Source organism: Varroa jacobsoni, unplaced genomic scaffold, assembly GCF_002532875.2.
Source record: "Varroa jacobsoni isolate VJ856 unplaced genomic scaffold, vjacob_1.0 scaffold_1468, whole genome shotgun sequence".
Classification (NCBI taxonomy): Eukaryota; Metazoa; Arthropoda; class Arachnida; order Mesostigmata; family Varroidae; genus Varroa; species Varroa jacobsoni.
The window spans coordinates 572,108-587,355 of NW_019214370.1; the positions used below are offsets into that span (position 1 = coordinate 572,108).

Sequence of the window (15,248 nt, forward strand, 5' to 3'; positions counted from 1 at the left end):
GGTATTCGATTGATAATGATTATGCACATAAAGCGATTACAGATATAAGTAACGCGAGATGATTGCATTGTGTGTGTTTATGTGTGTGTGTAACGTACGTTGTGCTTAGCCTTTCAGCAGAGTCAAGATTTGTGTTAGCCGGAAATAAAATGGGACAAAAAATTGATAAGTTGACTAAGCAACCGAATTCCTTTAGTCACACATTATTGCAAAACAAGAAATTGGAGAACAGTAATTTGTATGTTTCTAGGATTATATTTACGTTTATAAACCTCGTACTACTTGATTTTCCGTAAGTCTGCAAGAGCCCTAGGACAAACAGCTCAATACTCTGGCTAGGTCTTACTGAGGCCTTGGCATTGTACCGTGTTCACCTATTTGGAGTTTTCCAACAGAATACAATATTTTAAATCAGCCTTATATAGCCAATACCGATTCACACAATAGCCTGTATCTATCAGTTCAATGAGGAAATGCTAAGACAATCTTTCGCGGACAACGAGAGTGGTTACCCGCGCACCAAATATCCACCAAATGTAAAGTTTTTATACACTCAGTTTCTAACGTCTGATGCAGTCACCTTTCACCGACACCGCTGCCTACATATTCAGGCCATGCACATGACACCATATGCCATATGCGATCTCATACCGCCGCAAACCTGAGGTGCAATACGCACGTTGCTTGTACGCCGCATCTGATCAAGGTATGTTCGAGAGACCTTTACCTTACGCCACGGTCGTTGTCACCTGTTATTTTCCTCTCGAATTCAACTGTTATTATTATTGCTGTTTTGGAGCGTCGCACTGTTTATATTGCTAATTGTGTTAGAGCCAACAGCGAATTAGTCATATACCTTATATGCAGTACTTTGTAGAGTTAAATATCTCGCGAATGAAAGGTTATGGAAAACGCCATGAACGCCATGAAGAAACTGTCCATCCACCGAGCGACGCGGACGGTATGTTACGGTTGCAATAAAAATCCAAGACCTATTGTATGGACTATGGTGGCCAACACGGCCGGTGCAGGATCGTGGCGTGGTATGGGACGCAGTCAAGTGTGCATCTCTGTCACATGTTCGACGCTCAAAGACGGAGATTCGAATCGAACTCCGACCAGCTGAGACTGTCAGACAGGATGGATCGGATTGGGATTTTTGATTGATTAGTTATTCGATTGGTTTCAGTATTATTTCATTTCTTGAAACGGGTAGATACGAGCAAGATTAATTGATTCCCGTAAGAACGTTTTCCAAAGAGTAAATATAAATATATAACATAAATGTATGGCATTTTGTGTAACGATATGTCGTAAAAAGACGACGCATCATTAAGCTCTTTATGTAAGAGAATGTAAGATTGTTGCTAGGTATTCTTGAATAACTATTTCTTGTTGAATATTCAAGAGGTATGTCAGGTTGGATAGGCAGAAGCCTAGATTTTTTTTAGTTTTCACTGGAAGCAAAATCAACGCGATACTTTGTTAGAAATGCATATACATTGTACATTGACACATCCCAAGATGTAATTTATACCTTTCGCTTAGGTCAAATAAAATTCTAGCTTAAATAGGTAGTTATCCCAATGCATTTTCTTTTATATTCTATGTATAGCGACTTTACCAAATATTTCAATGTTATGTACAAAATAGGTAAGATTTCTGTGCAGCATACAATCGATATTAGCATTCTATAGCGCTACTCGAAGTAATATATTGTATTTGTCCGACAATAGCATCTATAGCTTAGATGAGATAGTTTATTACATATAGATAGCTTATTCTACCACAATAGTATTGCAAATATCCTTGACAATACAGTTTCCTCTAACTTCTGACGTCCATTGTACTAACCCTTTAATAACTAATATCAAATAGCAAGCAAAGCCATGCTGTTTATGCAGCTGGAACAGGCAGCAGGCAATAGAGCGCCATTGATAAAGTTCACAAAGCTAATGTTTACGTTACAAATAGACGCTTAAAAATCTGTATCCTACTATGAATAAAATTGACGTAAAACTGTAATATTACTTGAGTTACTTGAATTTCACAGCTTTTTTTCACTAAAACAATGCCGTTTTCTATGATTTAGGCTATATTTTTGTTAACAAAATTCAGTGCCATTTGTTGTATTGTTGAATGCTGGATTTTTTTTAGCCCACTGTATCTGTTTAGATCAAGCAATTTTATGAGCCGATTTCTTAAATAAGCGATTATACTTGGTCGTACGTGGCGGGGAGTTTACTTCATATGAGTTTCACGTCGTACGATAAAACACCGTGTTACCTAAAACGTAGGGCTTCAAATCATTGGCTTGCACATTGTACGTTGCAGCAGAAGTAATATATTGTATTTGATTGTCTTTATTAAAGATAAGTGTTCCGTATGTTGCTACATGTTTTCAGCATGTAGTCCTTAAAAAAAAACTATGGCTATTAATCTTATTGTTTCTCAGATCGTCATATTAATTTGATTTCAGGTCGACTCGAGTTTAGGGCCCTTCGAGGTTCCTGAGATCCTCGAGGACCTTACCTCATATGTGTTGCTGCACGTTAAGTCTGAGGGGCTCTTTCGGATTGGTGGTAGCAATGAACGAGTGCGTGTCCTTCAGGAACGACTTCTTAAAGGTGAGAAGGTTCCTTCAGATCAACCCGTCCAGGATGCATGCTCCGTATTGAAACGATGGCTACGCAAGCAGAGTCTTCTCGGCAAGTGCTGTCGGCCGGAACTTCCCCCTGAGACAATGGACGACCTCAAGACAACACTTACCAACATGTCACCTCAAAACGTTTGCATCCTTCGGCATGTTTGTAAATTTCTGCAAATTGTAGCGCGGAACTCGGCTAGCAATTTGATGGACATTGATAATCTCGCCGGCATTTTGGGGGAGAGTGTATTCGTAGCCGAAGTAAAGGTACGTGAGGTGGTAACCGCTGAGGTCCTTAAGAGTCACAGCGAAGTGGCTAAGCAATCGATGAAACTACTTATCGAGAACGTGGATATGCTTGATACGTTTGTCGACAGTAATTTCCGAACGCCGGAACGAACTCGCGAACGAGATTCAAAAAAAAGCTTTTCGACAAAGATGAAATCCTACGGATCGGCACTAAAAAACCTCACAATCAAGAGGACCCGATCTTTATCTCTAGACACAAAGGCTGAGTTCATGCCACCTCAGCTGTTCGAGTGCGAAGAACGTATTCGGCTCCGTGAGCGCAGGGGGACGATAACACAGGATGCCAACGAGTTACTTGAGAGACGGCACAAGGCCATTGTCAAAAGGAAGGAACGAGGGGGTCATGGACGGCAGGCTGCACAGGTCTACTATAAAGCAGCTACTGTCGGTCACGTAGGGATTCCCTGTATCGGTAAGGAGAACACTACACCTGTACATCGGCAGCCAGTCAGAGATTTCAGCCTTGACGAACCTCAGCAGCTAGAATGGAAGTCTCTACCTCGCGATGGAGTTCAAGGATCGAACGCTAGTCTTGCCTATCACCGCCGACTACCAAATAATCATAGCTAGAAATTTTAGCGTTAGGAAGAAGGTTAAATGTATCTAGCAGGAGGTAACAATGGAATAATCCACCTAATTTGTTTTTGATGACGCGATAAAAGCCGTCGGCTAGAAAAAAGGAAACGGCCTCAAGTACGTGATGGGCATTTATATGCTGGTGTTTGTATGTACGTGCAAGTTTACGAGTATACGAATTGTATAGATGCAGACAGGTGCATACAGCCTTCATAAATTGGAAGCTTACAGAAATCTTTAAAATTCAAAAATATCATCAACTAAAACACCAAAGTGCACGCGAGACCTTACGAGCCGTGATTTAGGCTTTCCGAACAGACTCGTGCTGTCAACCATGTCCTATTTTGCTTTTACATACCACAGTAAAATTATGCCGATGATTAAATCACCATTTATACGTGCGACAAAAAGCTTGCGGCAGGTCTCCTCGGTGTGTGTATGTCGCATTCACCCTAAACAAAAATAAATCTAAACGAACCGAGCGCTTCTCGGAATAATATCAATCCATGTTCTATTGGCAAAAAGGTTAGTAGCAAACAAGAGCTTTTCCGAATAATTATTTCCTATACTATGAATTCATTTAAAAAATAATCATATTTTCGGAATGCGTAAGAGTTCGTTCATTGTCTTTTTATTCATATCGTGTTTTGATCGGATAACTACTGCTAATAGAATCTCACATCAATTTGGTTTCTTTAAGAATAACCTAATAAAAATTAAACGTTTGAATTGACATTTTTCTCAAGAACACAAGGCCACCTTTCCATTTGAGGGAGCTTATGTGGCTAATGTAATAACATTTCTTGTTTTTCTTTTTCATTTCTGCCTATCGGCTGCTCTGCAAGAATATACAATTCTAAGATTATGATGTGTTCGAGTTTATCTTTAAAAAAATTAGGAACAGAAGACCCGCCCGTACTTTAGCCCGTACTGCTAAGTTTCCTAAAAAAATCTATGATGCATGAATCATAGTCAAGAAAGGTGAAACCAGCCAAATTGGTCAAATACTCTGACCCTTTTCACATTTGGTTTACTGACTCGCTGCGAATGCGTGTATATCTAAAAAAAAAAAAAAAGAGAAAATATTTTTTGCCTTTTGTGTTTTTTTTTTTCAAAATAGAATTGATTCTCTCCCTAGATGGCAGCCAAGTGACGTTCGTCTCGCTAAATTTTCAGAATGTAGGCATGGAAATCGAAAGCGCCCAGTCGACTCATATTGGCAACATCCAATTGCTAAGTGATTGCGGCTACTTCACAGTGAACGCTGTAAGTCTTCTTTGATGGCCAATGTAGCAACTTCTGATTGTCTGTCGTTATGAAATATATATTGTGATTGTAAATATGTATTGAATTGTAAATAAATTCATGTCTCGTTTGATAGTGCTCTATGTTGACTTATGCTTTGGCATTATTCTTTTGATCTTGGATTGATTGTGATCTTTTTTATTGGCCATAACCTTCAAGAGGTGCCACGGACTATATCCACACGAAAAAGTACGGTTGGCTATACGCCGCTGCAGGATGGTTCGGTGTGAATGGCTAATACGCATCGTTCCGAGGAGATCGCCATCGTAATCCTGAACAAAAAGTTGCCAAAACTGGTTCAAATCACAAATAATGATAAAGAATCTGAAAAAAAAAGGAAAAAACAAGTGAGGAAGGTTAATGCTTGCAAGAGTTGTTACGTGTTCGTTTCAGAGTTTTGCAAGCACCCCATGTAGGTTCCGCAAGACGCTTCCTAGAAGTTTTTGATGTAATGTTCAAGGGTGATTTCATAAAATAGGTGAGTCCATGAAAAAAGGACTAATAAGAGCCAGTTTGAAATCAGACGCCATAACAAAATCAGTGCATCATAGATTTATATAATTGTATCTACATTTCCCCTAGAAGAATAACTTACGTATACACTGATTTTTTAGCAGGTATACCAGTTTTAACCACAGTGGTTCAGTAGCATGAACGCTATTTCAATCAGAAAGCACACTACGAAAAATCTCAATGTTTTTGCAAATACAACAGCTTGATATCAGCTCTTTCCAACCAGTTTTGTCTCACCTACAAGGTGCTAAAATGTGTTTGAACAAAAAAGTATGTTTCTAACTGAAAATTGGGCAAACTTTCAATACGTTATGAAAGCACCTATTTCATTGGTAACAACCATCGCAATCGATTTAGAATCCCCAGACACAGACAGAGTAGATCGCTTCGAACATGTTATGAAGTGCACTGTATTACCCGATGTTCCCAGCAGCGATATCGCGGAAAATAAACGCGATTATACCTGCACGATATCTGAATTATAGGGTCCACTGGATAGATCCACCCTGTAGAATTAAAATTGTGGCAATTGCCGAAAAAGTGAACCTCTGCGAGCAAGGAGCGGTACGAGAGGGAAATAATACAGCCGACGAAGCTGGGACAGATGGTTCTGAGAATGACTTTAAGAAAAAGAGATATTAATTATAGCGTTTCCAGCTAATTAGATATATGACAGGTTATTTTGCTCGGCGGATTGCGGTCATATGCTATGTGTAAGCTATATTTAATGGAAAAATACACACAAAAAATTATTGTATATTCTGACAGCAGAATTAGACGGTGTTCGGTTTCTTACAATCAGGAATGAACCAAAGGCTTTCCAGTGTTACCTAAAATATGCGATTTTTGATAGGGCCATCATAATTGAAGCAGTTACTTGCAGGTTGTGTATCTTACATGTTGTTTGCGACCGTCATTCAGGCTAAAGGAGTAGCGGTCATTTTTGCTGCCAGAGATCTCACCTGACTCCTGACGAAATAGCCGTTTATCAGGCCCAATAAATATTATGGCTGTGAGTGGAACACGAGAGACGAAATTTGACATAGGATTATTATTTTGCTCATTAGAAATGTAAATTGTTATATCCATGAAATTTGTAACAAGAGTTAGCATTGCTTCAGCCTTGTACGTTCTTCCAAGATGTATAAATACTTTCGAAACACCGAGCTTAAATACTTTCTTTGCTTGCTTCACTTCGCGCTGGCACTCTTGCCTAGCCTTTACTCGGACCTCGTTTTATTCATCTATATATTGAAGCAATTCAATATCTTTCTTTTTTCCGCCATTTATCAGTACCCTTCAGGTATTCTCACGTATGATCCCTTTTTCGAGTTCTTCTTGTAGAACTGATCTTCGCCGTATCTGTGTCAGTTTAGAAGATGGTAAACGAGCGCCAGTGACACGAATGAAAATGGCCTCAGAACAATGTAGTCGACCACCAGCGCGGAATACCCAAAAAAAAAAAATATTAAAAGGCGAAATTCAGGCAGTGATAACAATTCATTTACTTTTTTACGCGAACCAGGACGGATGATGAAAGGGATCAACGAGATGATGATATATACGCAGAGAAATTTTTTGTTCACGATGTCTAGGAACCAATACGACGTAGTTTTCCTGAAAACTTATCTTAAAGGGCTCCAGAGCTGGGCGCGACGTTGACTTAGAAGATGGTACCTTTATTATTGCACAGATCAGTCGGGTAATGCGTATAAAATGTGTGTAGCGACCATAAACGTGGAATACGCCATTGGAAGTTTAAACTATAAGGGTCTGTTTCTTCCTCTTTTGAATGCCGAAAATGAAAGTTCGAGCAGAATGTCTTTAGGGCTTGATTAGTGGAAGCTATGCGCAGGAAGCGATCATGCGCATGTTTAGTGCATGCACACAGCTGCTCATCCCAGTATACGTACCACGGGTATAGCAGTCATCCGGCAGTCGAATTGATCTTTAAAAACGCAGAAGAGCGGAATTGAGAGCACAGGTGAAAACAAAAGGCTAAAAGCCAAGAATACCAAAAAGCGACAACAAATAACATGGCGACGCCATAGCTTATCGTAGTTAACTTAGTAGCTTGTTACTTCCGGTGTGTCTGGATGTTAAACTCCTTTTTGTTGCATAATTGATTCGAAATTTACGAAAGGTCGTCGCCAAGTGTTCTGTGGACACGTTGGTTATACGGGGAACGAATCCCGCTGATTGTAGAAACGAAGCGGAACCGGTTTTAATCAACGTGCTGTTTATTCACAATGTTCAACCCTGCACCTGGACCGCCACATATTCTCGGGATCCCGTCTATTAACGATGGAAACAGACAAGGTAAAACATTGGTAACACTTAGCACCATCGGGTTTTTCTCGTGTAGCCTAGGCTATACTAAAATGCTTACTGATTCAGCATTTCCAATGCATACTACATATAGTTCAAATCTCAATAATGCTGTACAAAAAGCACAGCTTAAGGTAGTCTCCATCCTCGTTTAGCTATACATATAGCCAAAAAACGTGCTAACACAAATTATGTTTGGTAGTCTTTATTTCTGTGGGTAACTGTTGCGAGACTTGCCTGAAGAAAAACAAAAAAAAATCAATTGTATTAGGCGTCAGACGATTAATTCGTCTTTTAAAGACAGAAGTAATATGACAGTCCTCCTTCGCTTAAAGTAACCCTGTGGAAACTTCTAATCATTTACTGAAGTTACAGGATCTATTCTATCTATAGAAGGTTTACCTTGATCTAGTAAATAAGAGAGATTTATCTTATTAATATACCTGTACCAATACAAAATCTAGTAGTTTCACTTCTAATCTATTGAATCTGCGGCATTGTATTCTGCTCTAGAGGCAATACGCATCAAATCCAATCCGAGATTAGGTATTGATGCTTAATTGAAAAATAATGAAGGATTACTTGTTAGGCAAGCAGCGGAAGCATGAAACTGTACATACTCATATGTACAGTTTCATGCTTCCGTACTTAGGAGCTGAAGTTCTATGGATCTCCTTCTATTTATTATTTTTTACACCTCTTTTAGTCAATCCGCAATGCTCCTTTTGTGCAAAAGAGATCTACGAGGGTGAGCTTGAAGACGTACCCCACGAGCGGCTCAAATGGCATCGTAACACCTGTTTTCGATGCTCGTCCTGCAGTTTGCCATTGGTACGAGGCAGACCCTATATCATGTGAGTGTTTACAATCTACAGATTTTCTTAGTTACGTGTGAGCTGCTGTACCACATAAAAAACTAAAACTTTGCAAAGGTTACATTTTTTGAAATTAAGTAAATTGTTTCTAATCCTCCGCCGTGAATACAATTTAAGCATCAGAATGGTGTCCCTTTATGATTCGCTTTTATATAGTACAATGGCTGTTGAGCTCTAGTAATTTTTGTAATCACACGTGTATACTTAAATCATTCATATAAGCTTTTGATTTCTCATACGAATTTCGTAGACTACGCATATTATCTGTTGACCTTTACCGAAAAGGCTACTTTTTTGGTATAGTTTCATTCTGTTAAGGTTGCTGTAGTTAGCCATTCATAAGTATAAAGCGTGCCTATAGCATACTTATTAAAGGACATGCATTTTTAATATATAAAATGATAAAACCGATTAAAGCGGCTATGAGCTGATTTTTGTACTATACATTTTTTTCTATATGGCTAAAGCGTTCAAGAGGGCGCGCTCTGCATGGAGTGCTTTGCGACAACCCGAAACCAGAACGCCGACTGCAGCTGGCAAGAAAATGTCACTGTTCAATACCGGTAAGGCACCGCGATGCGTATTCAGATTAGTGTACAGACACGCTCGGATTCGCTCACAAGCTTGTCTGTACGCTTGCCGCACACAGTATGTGTACTATAATTTGTGAATATATTAAAATTGCATCTAATTGACTGCACGTTTATAAAACCTTACAGTAAGTGATTGACTTGGGACGGGTAGTACCTGCATGAGCATGTTCCGGTTTGAGCAGACGAATGCTGTCATTAAATTCAGGAACTGTCAAATTCGCTTCTAATAAGTACATTGTGCATAATAACCTTGGAATCAAAAAAGGATTTTTTTTAATTAGCTATCATTAATATTAAAGTTCCATCGACAAATCAACCTCTGCATACATTTCAGCGCGCGCAGGGTTCATTTTAACAACAATGCTATTCAAAGAGTGTATTCTCCAGAAGCCTCAATAATCGAAGAGCCTTGGCCCCAGGCCGCGAAAGCTCCGATGAATCCCGCTCTGGGAAAAGGACAACAGTGCTTTTCAACTGTGCCCGCAACAGCAACGAGAGAGGGTTCACCAGCACTACATTCGCTTGTCACTACATCACGACAAGGGCCATCTCTTGTATCTCAAAATATTGAGGATCTACCAGCCCTTGACGGAGATGTCGACGAGGGATTAAGTCTTAACGCCAGCTCCTCCTGGTTTAATGACTTGGCGAATAGTTTCCAAGTTGGCGGTAAAACTTGCCACCCAAATGGCAACAGTTCTTCTGTTAATGGAGGATCAAATAAAAAAGGTGGCGAGAGCAAAACTTTTCCGTGTTCAACGCCTCCTCCAACACCCACTGATTTGGAGAAAGCTTCTAGTACAAGCAATGTACGTTGGTTTATTTTTCGTTATTTTCTAGTAAGCATTTCAGTACAGTGTCTCTTCGATTTGAGCCTGAAAGCAAAAGGCGGTTAAGGAGAGCAAAATTTGGCTTGGAGTCTGAAACAGTTCAATGTACTCTATTGCCAACAGAGAAAAAATTTTTAATTATAAGATAAGAAGGCTTTCTTAACTCCCTCCTTTATTTCAAGGCATGTAGCAATGACTAACGTTACGATTCTAGTATCGATTTCGTCAAGTAGTTCGATTCCGTCTGCCATCCTCATAATTGAGTACAATGATACATTTCATTCAGAAATACGTTTCTCTATAATACGATGACCCATTATATTATAATCATATGGCAATCGAGCGCAACAATACGCGACTTTTGTAACAAAAAGGGTGATATTTTATGACCTATTTGGTAGCAAGGATTGATATTTTACAGTATCATATATTAGATTATATAGGTACATGATTAATTGTCAGTGGAAAGCTGTAAAACCAACCGTTATCTGACTTAAAACTTTGAAGTTGCAGTTCGGCCTTCGCATGTATCTAGGCTGACAACAGCAGATACTGGTTTTGTCTAAGACTTATTTACGAAACAACGCCGCCTCACATTCCCATTACGGGAACACCATCAGTCAGTCACAATCATCACTGTATTTAGAAGGGAGACCACGGGTTGATTATTTAGCCTATAGAGAGGTACTTGGTTCAGTTAGAGTTTCGCTATACGCGTCTTCTTTTATGCCACATAATATATCTTACTGTCTCTGTTTAACTTCTGGCTAGTCTTCCCGTAGCAAAACATTGTTATTGTACTTTGTTGTGTTTGCTCTACGTCGCCTTGACTAATCATTCGTCGTTGCTTATATTCTTGTAGGAACAATCCATGTTATCGTCCCCCAGCGTAGATCACAACGGTTCTGCAGGTCATCAAAGTCTTAAACCGATGGATGTGAGCTTTGATCGCGGCAGTAAGCAGGGGTCACCTCACGACCTTGATTCGCATCAAGAACGCCCTGTTAATGAGGAACCCAATGATCAAGATGAGGTTGTACATCCAGACGGCAACATCGAAGTGGCTCGACACTCACCGAGAACCCATCGAGTTCGAGGATTGCAGACACCGTCTCCGCCGTACAATGCTAGCCGGGACACTTCGACTGCACTAAGCACGATTTCGGATGTGCATTTCGGGAGTTCAACGCCCGAGAAAGGAGGGCGTCCTGTGACGCCGCTTCTCTCGACTTCATACAATGGAGCAATTGATTCAACTTTGGAGATTACTAGCCTCCATAAAGGTGACTTCTCGGAGATTGGTTTTGCTGTTATTCATCCAATATATCTATTTATCCTTTTAATTAGCCTTCACAAATTTTGTATCGTGTCCTGTATTTGGTCGTTATTGTACCACGCCTCGTAAACCACTACGTCCATTTTTGATTCGGTAAAACAAATAAGCTTCTTTCTGATTCGTTTGATGGGGTGAATAAACAGCAACCAGGATTTCTATGTTAACAGCCCTTGGATACATTGACATCAATAGTAAAAAAAAAACAGTTCTGACGGAATCAGCCCCGTAAAACCTTTCTTATTACTAAAACATCCTTTTATCTTTCGGCCAATATATTTTACAAATCAAGTCGCGTCACCAAAAACGGATCTTTTAGACCCTGAGCTTAGCTTCAATAGTCCGACGAACGCCGAATCATTCCAGCAAGCGCGACAGAAATTCATCGATAGTGCACACCGTAAGTTATTCTTTGTAAGAGTAGCAGTTGTCATATCATAATGAGACTAGCAACCAGACCAGTGACACCCAATATGATACTTATCGGCGTCTTAGTAACTGTCTAGCACTGCTTTCGTTGCACACATTTCCTTCCCACTGCAGAAGACTCTGGCCAGGGCAAATTCATTTGCTATCGTTGTGCAAGAAAGGTGTACGGGCTTGATTGTCTCAACATCTTGGATCGTCACTACCACCGCTCGTGTTTCAGATGCTGCAAATGCCCAGCGCGTTTAGATCAAAAGAACTATTTTGAGTAAGTTTAAGGGCAGACCCCCTACGCTAAAGGTCATTAACAAAGAGATTTTTATATGTTTACAATTTTATGTGCTGGATGGCATATGTCTATCTATTACGTCATGTATATGCACATGGTGCTACGTGCGATTCATAGTGACCTACTGAATTAACCTAATTTTTACGCGTAGTTAAATAATGGCAAGCGTGGAAGAAGCAGACAATTTTTACTAAAGACTATACAACCAATTTCAACCTTACGTAGAAATAATTTCTTTCTCTGCCGTGCAGACAATGATAGGCATATGTTCGAACCATCGACAGCGTTACTTTCGTTAAGTTCATGTGAAAGCCCCTTTGCATTTATGATATTCCTTAATGCAAGCAGGCACTTAGCAAATAACTGTAGCTCTGCAAAAAGCCCAAATTTTTCCGCGATCAAATCTACAATTCTTCACCGATTGGCTCCAGATTTTTAGCTGCGAAGCGGTTAGTTTCGGTAAACGCTATCAGATAATGTTCATATCATTTCAATCATGCATCGAATTTTCGGTGTCTCGCATGCTCTTTCCCAGCAGAATAGATGTAGAAAGGGCACCGTCTTAGTCGTATGATTTCTTTGCGCAAAGTTTGTACGAACAGACTCAATGTAAATAGAACACAGAACAGGGTGCCAACCTTAAAACAGATAGTTAAGAAGATAAGGGAAATATGCATATACTCATGTTCGAGGGACCTCAGAGGGACCGAACTAATAATAATAGTAAATCTAATAACTGCGCTCACAGCCAGTATGGTGTACACATTTCTGTAGAAAATTTGTCCTGTGTCTGTTAAAATGACCCCACACAGTACACTCAAAATAACCAGTATTTGATTTTTTCAGCCAAAACAAAGATCCCTATTGCCGGAAATGTTACCAAAAATCAGCGATGACACCAAAATACAATCCCAGCCCAGCGTATGATCGATCTGTACTACCCGACGATAACAGCAAAGACCTTCAGAACCAAACGGGGACGTCATAAAGGAAATACTGGCAGGAATGCATCTACTCTTTGCATGGCTGAAGAACATTGTTTTAGCTCTACTGCGATTTTTAAACATAGCAAAGAATAATATATTTTGTCGTATGCACTAAGACAGATCTGTATCCGTTAACACGTCGTGCCTTAGTAACGCTTCAATGTAGTATTGCTTGATTCATTTATAAGAAAAGTGTGTGGACTGTGGTTAATTTATGCGGTATTTTAACGGAGCTGCTCGACATTTCTTATCTTTCTGAAGATAATTCAGTTTCAACACTAATGATACAAAGCGACTTTTTTCTCATCATTTGACCAACCATCGCCACTTTTTAGGTTCCGAGTGAATACTTGACAATCTGTGCGTGCGGGTGTGTTTATGTTAATGAAGTCTACCGGATAAGTGCCCTGAAATAGATATTCGGAGACATCGATATATCGATATTAACATTTGTTGGAATTTTTATTGAACTAAAACGAGTCATTCTTTGGCGAAAGTGTCGTGCGCAGATGTTCTAGTCTTCTCCAGAGCGTGTATGAACATGACACAACTTGTTACATATTCCTTAATTTATAATATTAACAGTAGTATTTGTTCGATTGATATATATATATCATAGGCAAGATGTTGGATGGCAATGACGCCACGTTTCATGTTTCAATATGTCTTACTTCGGCATAGATTGCCGTTTTTACTAGACGTCTGTATAGAATGGCTCTTATAGAATATTATGAGTGCAATTTTACATTTGCAGTATCAATTAGTTGTTGTTACGTGCTACAATTTTACCATTGACCTAAAGCGACAGGTAATTAGTACCACGGCAGCAATGCAACAGACGGAAGAATAAAACAGTCAGAGAGACAGACGAAAATGTGCGTTTCGACGGGTGTTAAGGTTCCATGATGCGTGTACTTCTAACAGACTGAAAGACTGTGACTAAACAAGCTCGCCACATTTGCTATTGGTGAGAAGTCAATACCCAATCGATTACTCTGAAGTAAACAATTGTTTCCAATTGTCAAAAAGGGTTGCAATAATTCCTTCTACTTTGTACACAACCATTACCTATATAGAGCTTTTCACATAAATACATAATAATACTAATCAACCTTGCAGTACGTAGATTATGATCTAATGTAAGCCCACGTATACATGCCTGCGTTTACACATAATCGGTCAAGCAATGATTCGCGCGAATTTTCAGCGTCTTTGGAGTCGACGCCTTTACTTATAGTCGGAAGATGACACAGACAACAGCAGGACTAATAGATTCTTTTATTTCAATCTTCACATTACTACTTCAAAAATTCCCTGTCCGTGTCAGCCAGCTACCGATCTTCGAGTTCACTTTTGATCAGTAAGTAAAAATGCGATGCAAACTAGATTCTTGCTGATCGGATTTTGTTGATGTTTTGTTTGTACATTTTTAGTAGAAAAAACAGTACACACAAAAGGGATAAAAGGACATCGAACGACTAGGACTTATCGGAGCTAGCACCTGCCATAGACGTAAAATGCTAGCGGCACTCAATGAATGGGAGACATAGTTTTTTTGCCGTTTACTTCATTCATTTTAAAAATGATATGTAAAGAATGTATCCTGCGATTCCTATAGTTCACTCTAGCGACTGACTACACAGAATATTAGAGTTTTGCGAAGATCGGCAAGACGTAAATGCCAGTGGCAAACATTTGTGATTGTTTCGTGCTTTGTTCAGCCGATGTCGTTTAAATTCTTTTATCACTAAGTGCATCAAGTTGCGTACGGAACAGGTAAATTTCTAAAGTTATATTTTAGAAAATTGCTCTAAAAAACATTCTATATTCAGTATTAGAATCACTGCTTTTCAGGCTTTTATCATCCAACAAAGAGTAACATAAGACAAAGCTTTGTGCACCTTCGTGCCATCAAAGCAACTTTTCATTACAGAAATATAATTAATAGAAATGTAACTTAAGCTGTCATTATCTACGATTAAGGACTCAAAAACGGAAATTGATACTGATAAACTCGGTTTGAACCTAAACTTTTTATCACTCCAGATCATAAAGCGTTTTTTTTTAACATACAAGCATTAGATTGATGAGATACGTTTGAAGTGCTCTAGAATGAGCCAAGCATAAGGCAAAATCATCGTCCAGTTTCAATTGCTGACAACCCTAACTTGTTTTATAAAAAAGAGATCTACTAGATAGGTAGTAAAAACAAGGAAACACCTTATTAATGAGCTTTAT

At 39.3% G+C, this 15,248-nt stretch overlaps 2 protein-coding genes across 3 annotated transcripts; both read left to right on the forward strand.

Annotated features, from left to right (window-relative positions):
- Positions 1-904: 904 nt before the first annotated feature.
- Positions 905-4,930, forward strand: LOC111270384 (uncharacterized). The gene is made up of 3 exons (XM_022850585.2): positions 905-961; positions 2,480-3,368; positions 4,709-4,930. The coding sequence occupies exons 1-3, from the start codon at positions 905-907 to the stop codon at positions 4,771-4,773; spliced, it is 1,011 nt and encodes a 336-aa protein (XP_022706320.2). The 3' UTR covers positions 4,774-4,930.
- A 2,354-nt stretch (positions 4,931-7,284) lies between these two features.
- Positions 7,285-15,057, forward strand: LOC111270382 (uncharacterized). Of its 2 annotated transcripts, XM_022850574.2 has the most exons (9): positions 7,317-7,334; positions 7,494-7,669; positions 8,385-8,532; positions 9,021-9,116; positions 9,481-9,955; positions 10,839-11,259; positions 11,602-11,709; positions 11,853-12,003; positions 12,871-15,057. In XM_022850574.2, exons 2-9 carry the CDS (start codon positions 7,600-7,602, stop codon positions 13,010-13,012), a joined length of 1,611 nt encoding a protein of 536 aa, XP_022706309.1. In that variant the 5' UTR covers positions 7,317-7,334; positions 7,494-7,599; the 3' UTR covers positions 13,013-15,057. The 2 variants fall into 2 exon arrangements, with proteins under 2 accessions (XP_022706310.1, XP_022706309.1); XM_022850575.2 differs by lacking the exon at positions 11,602-11,709 and having other exon boundaries at positions 7,285-7,669.
- Positions 15,058-15,248: the final 191 nt, after the last annotated feature.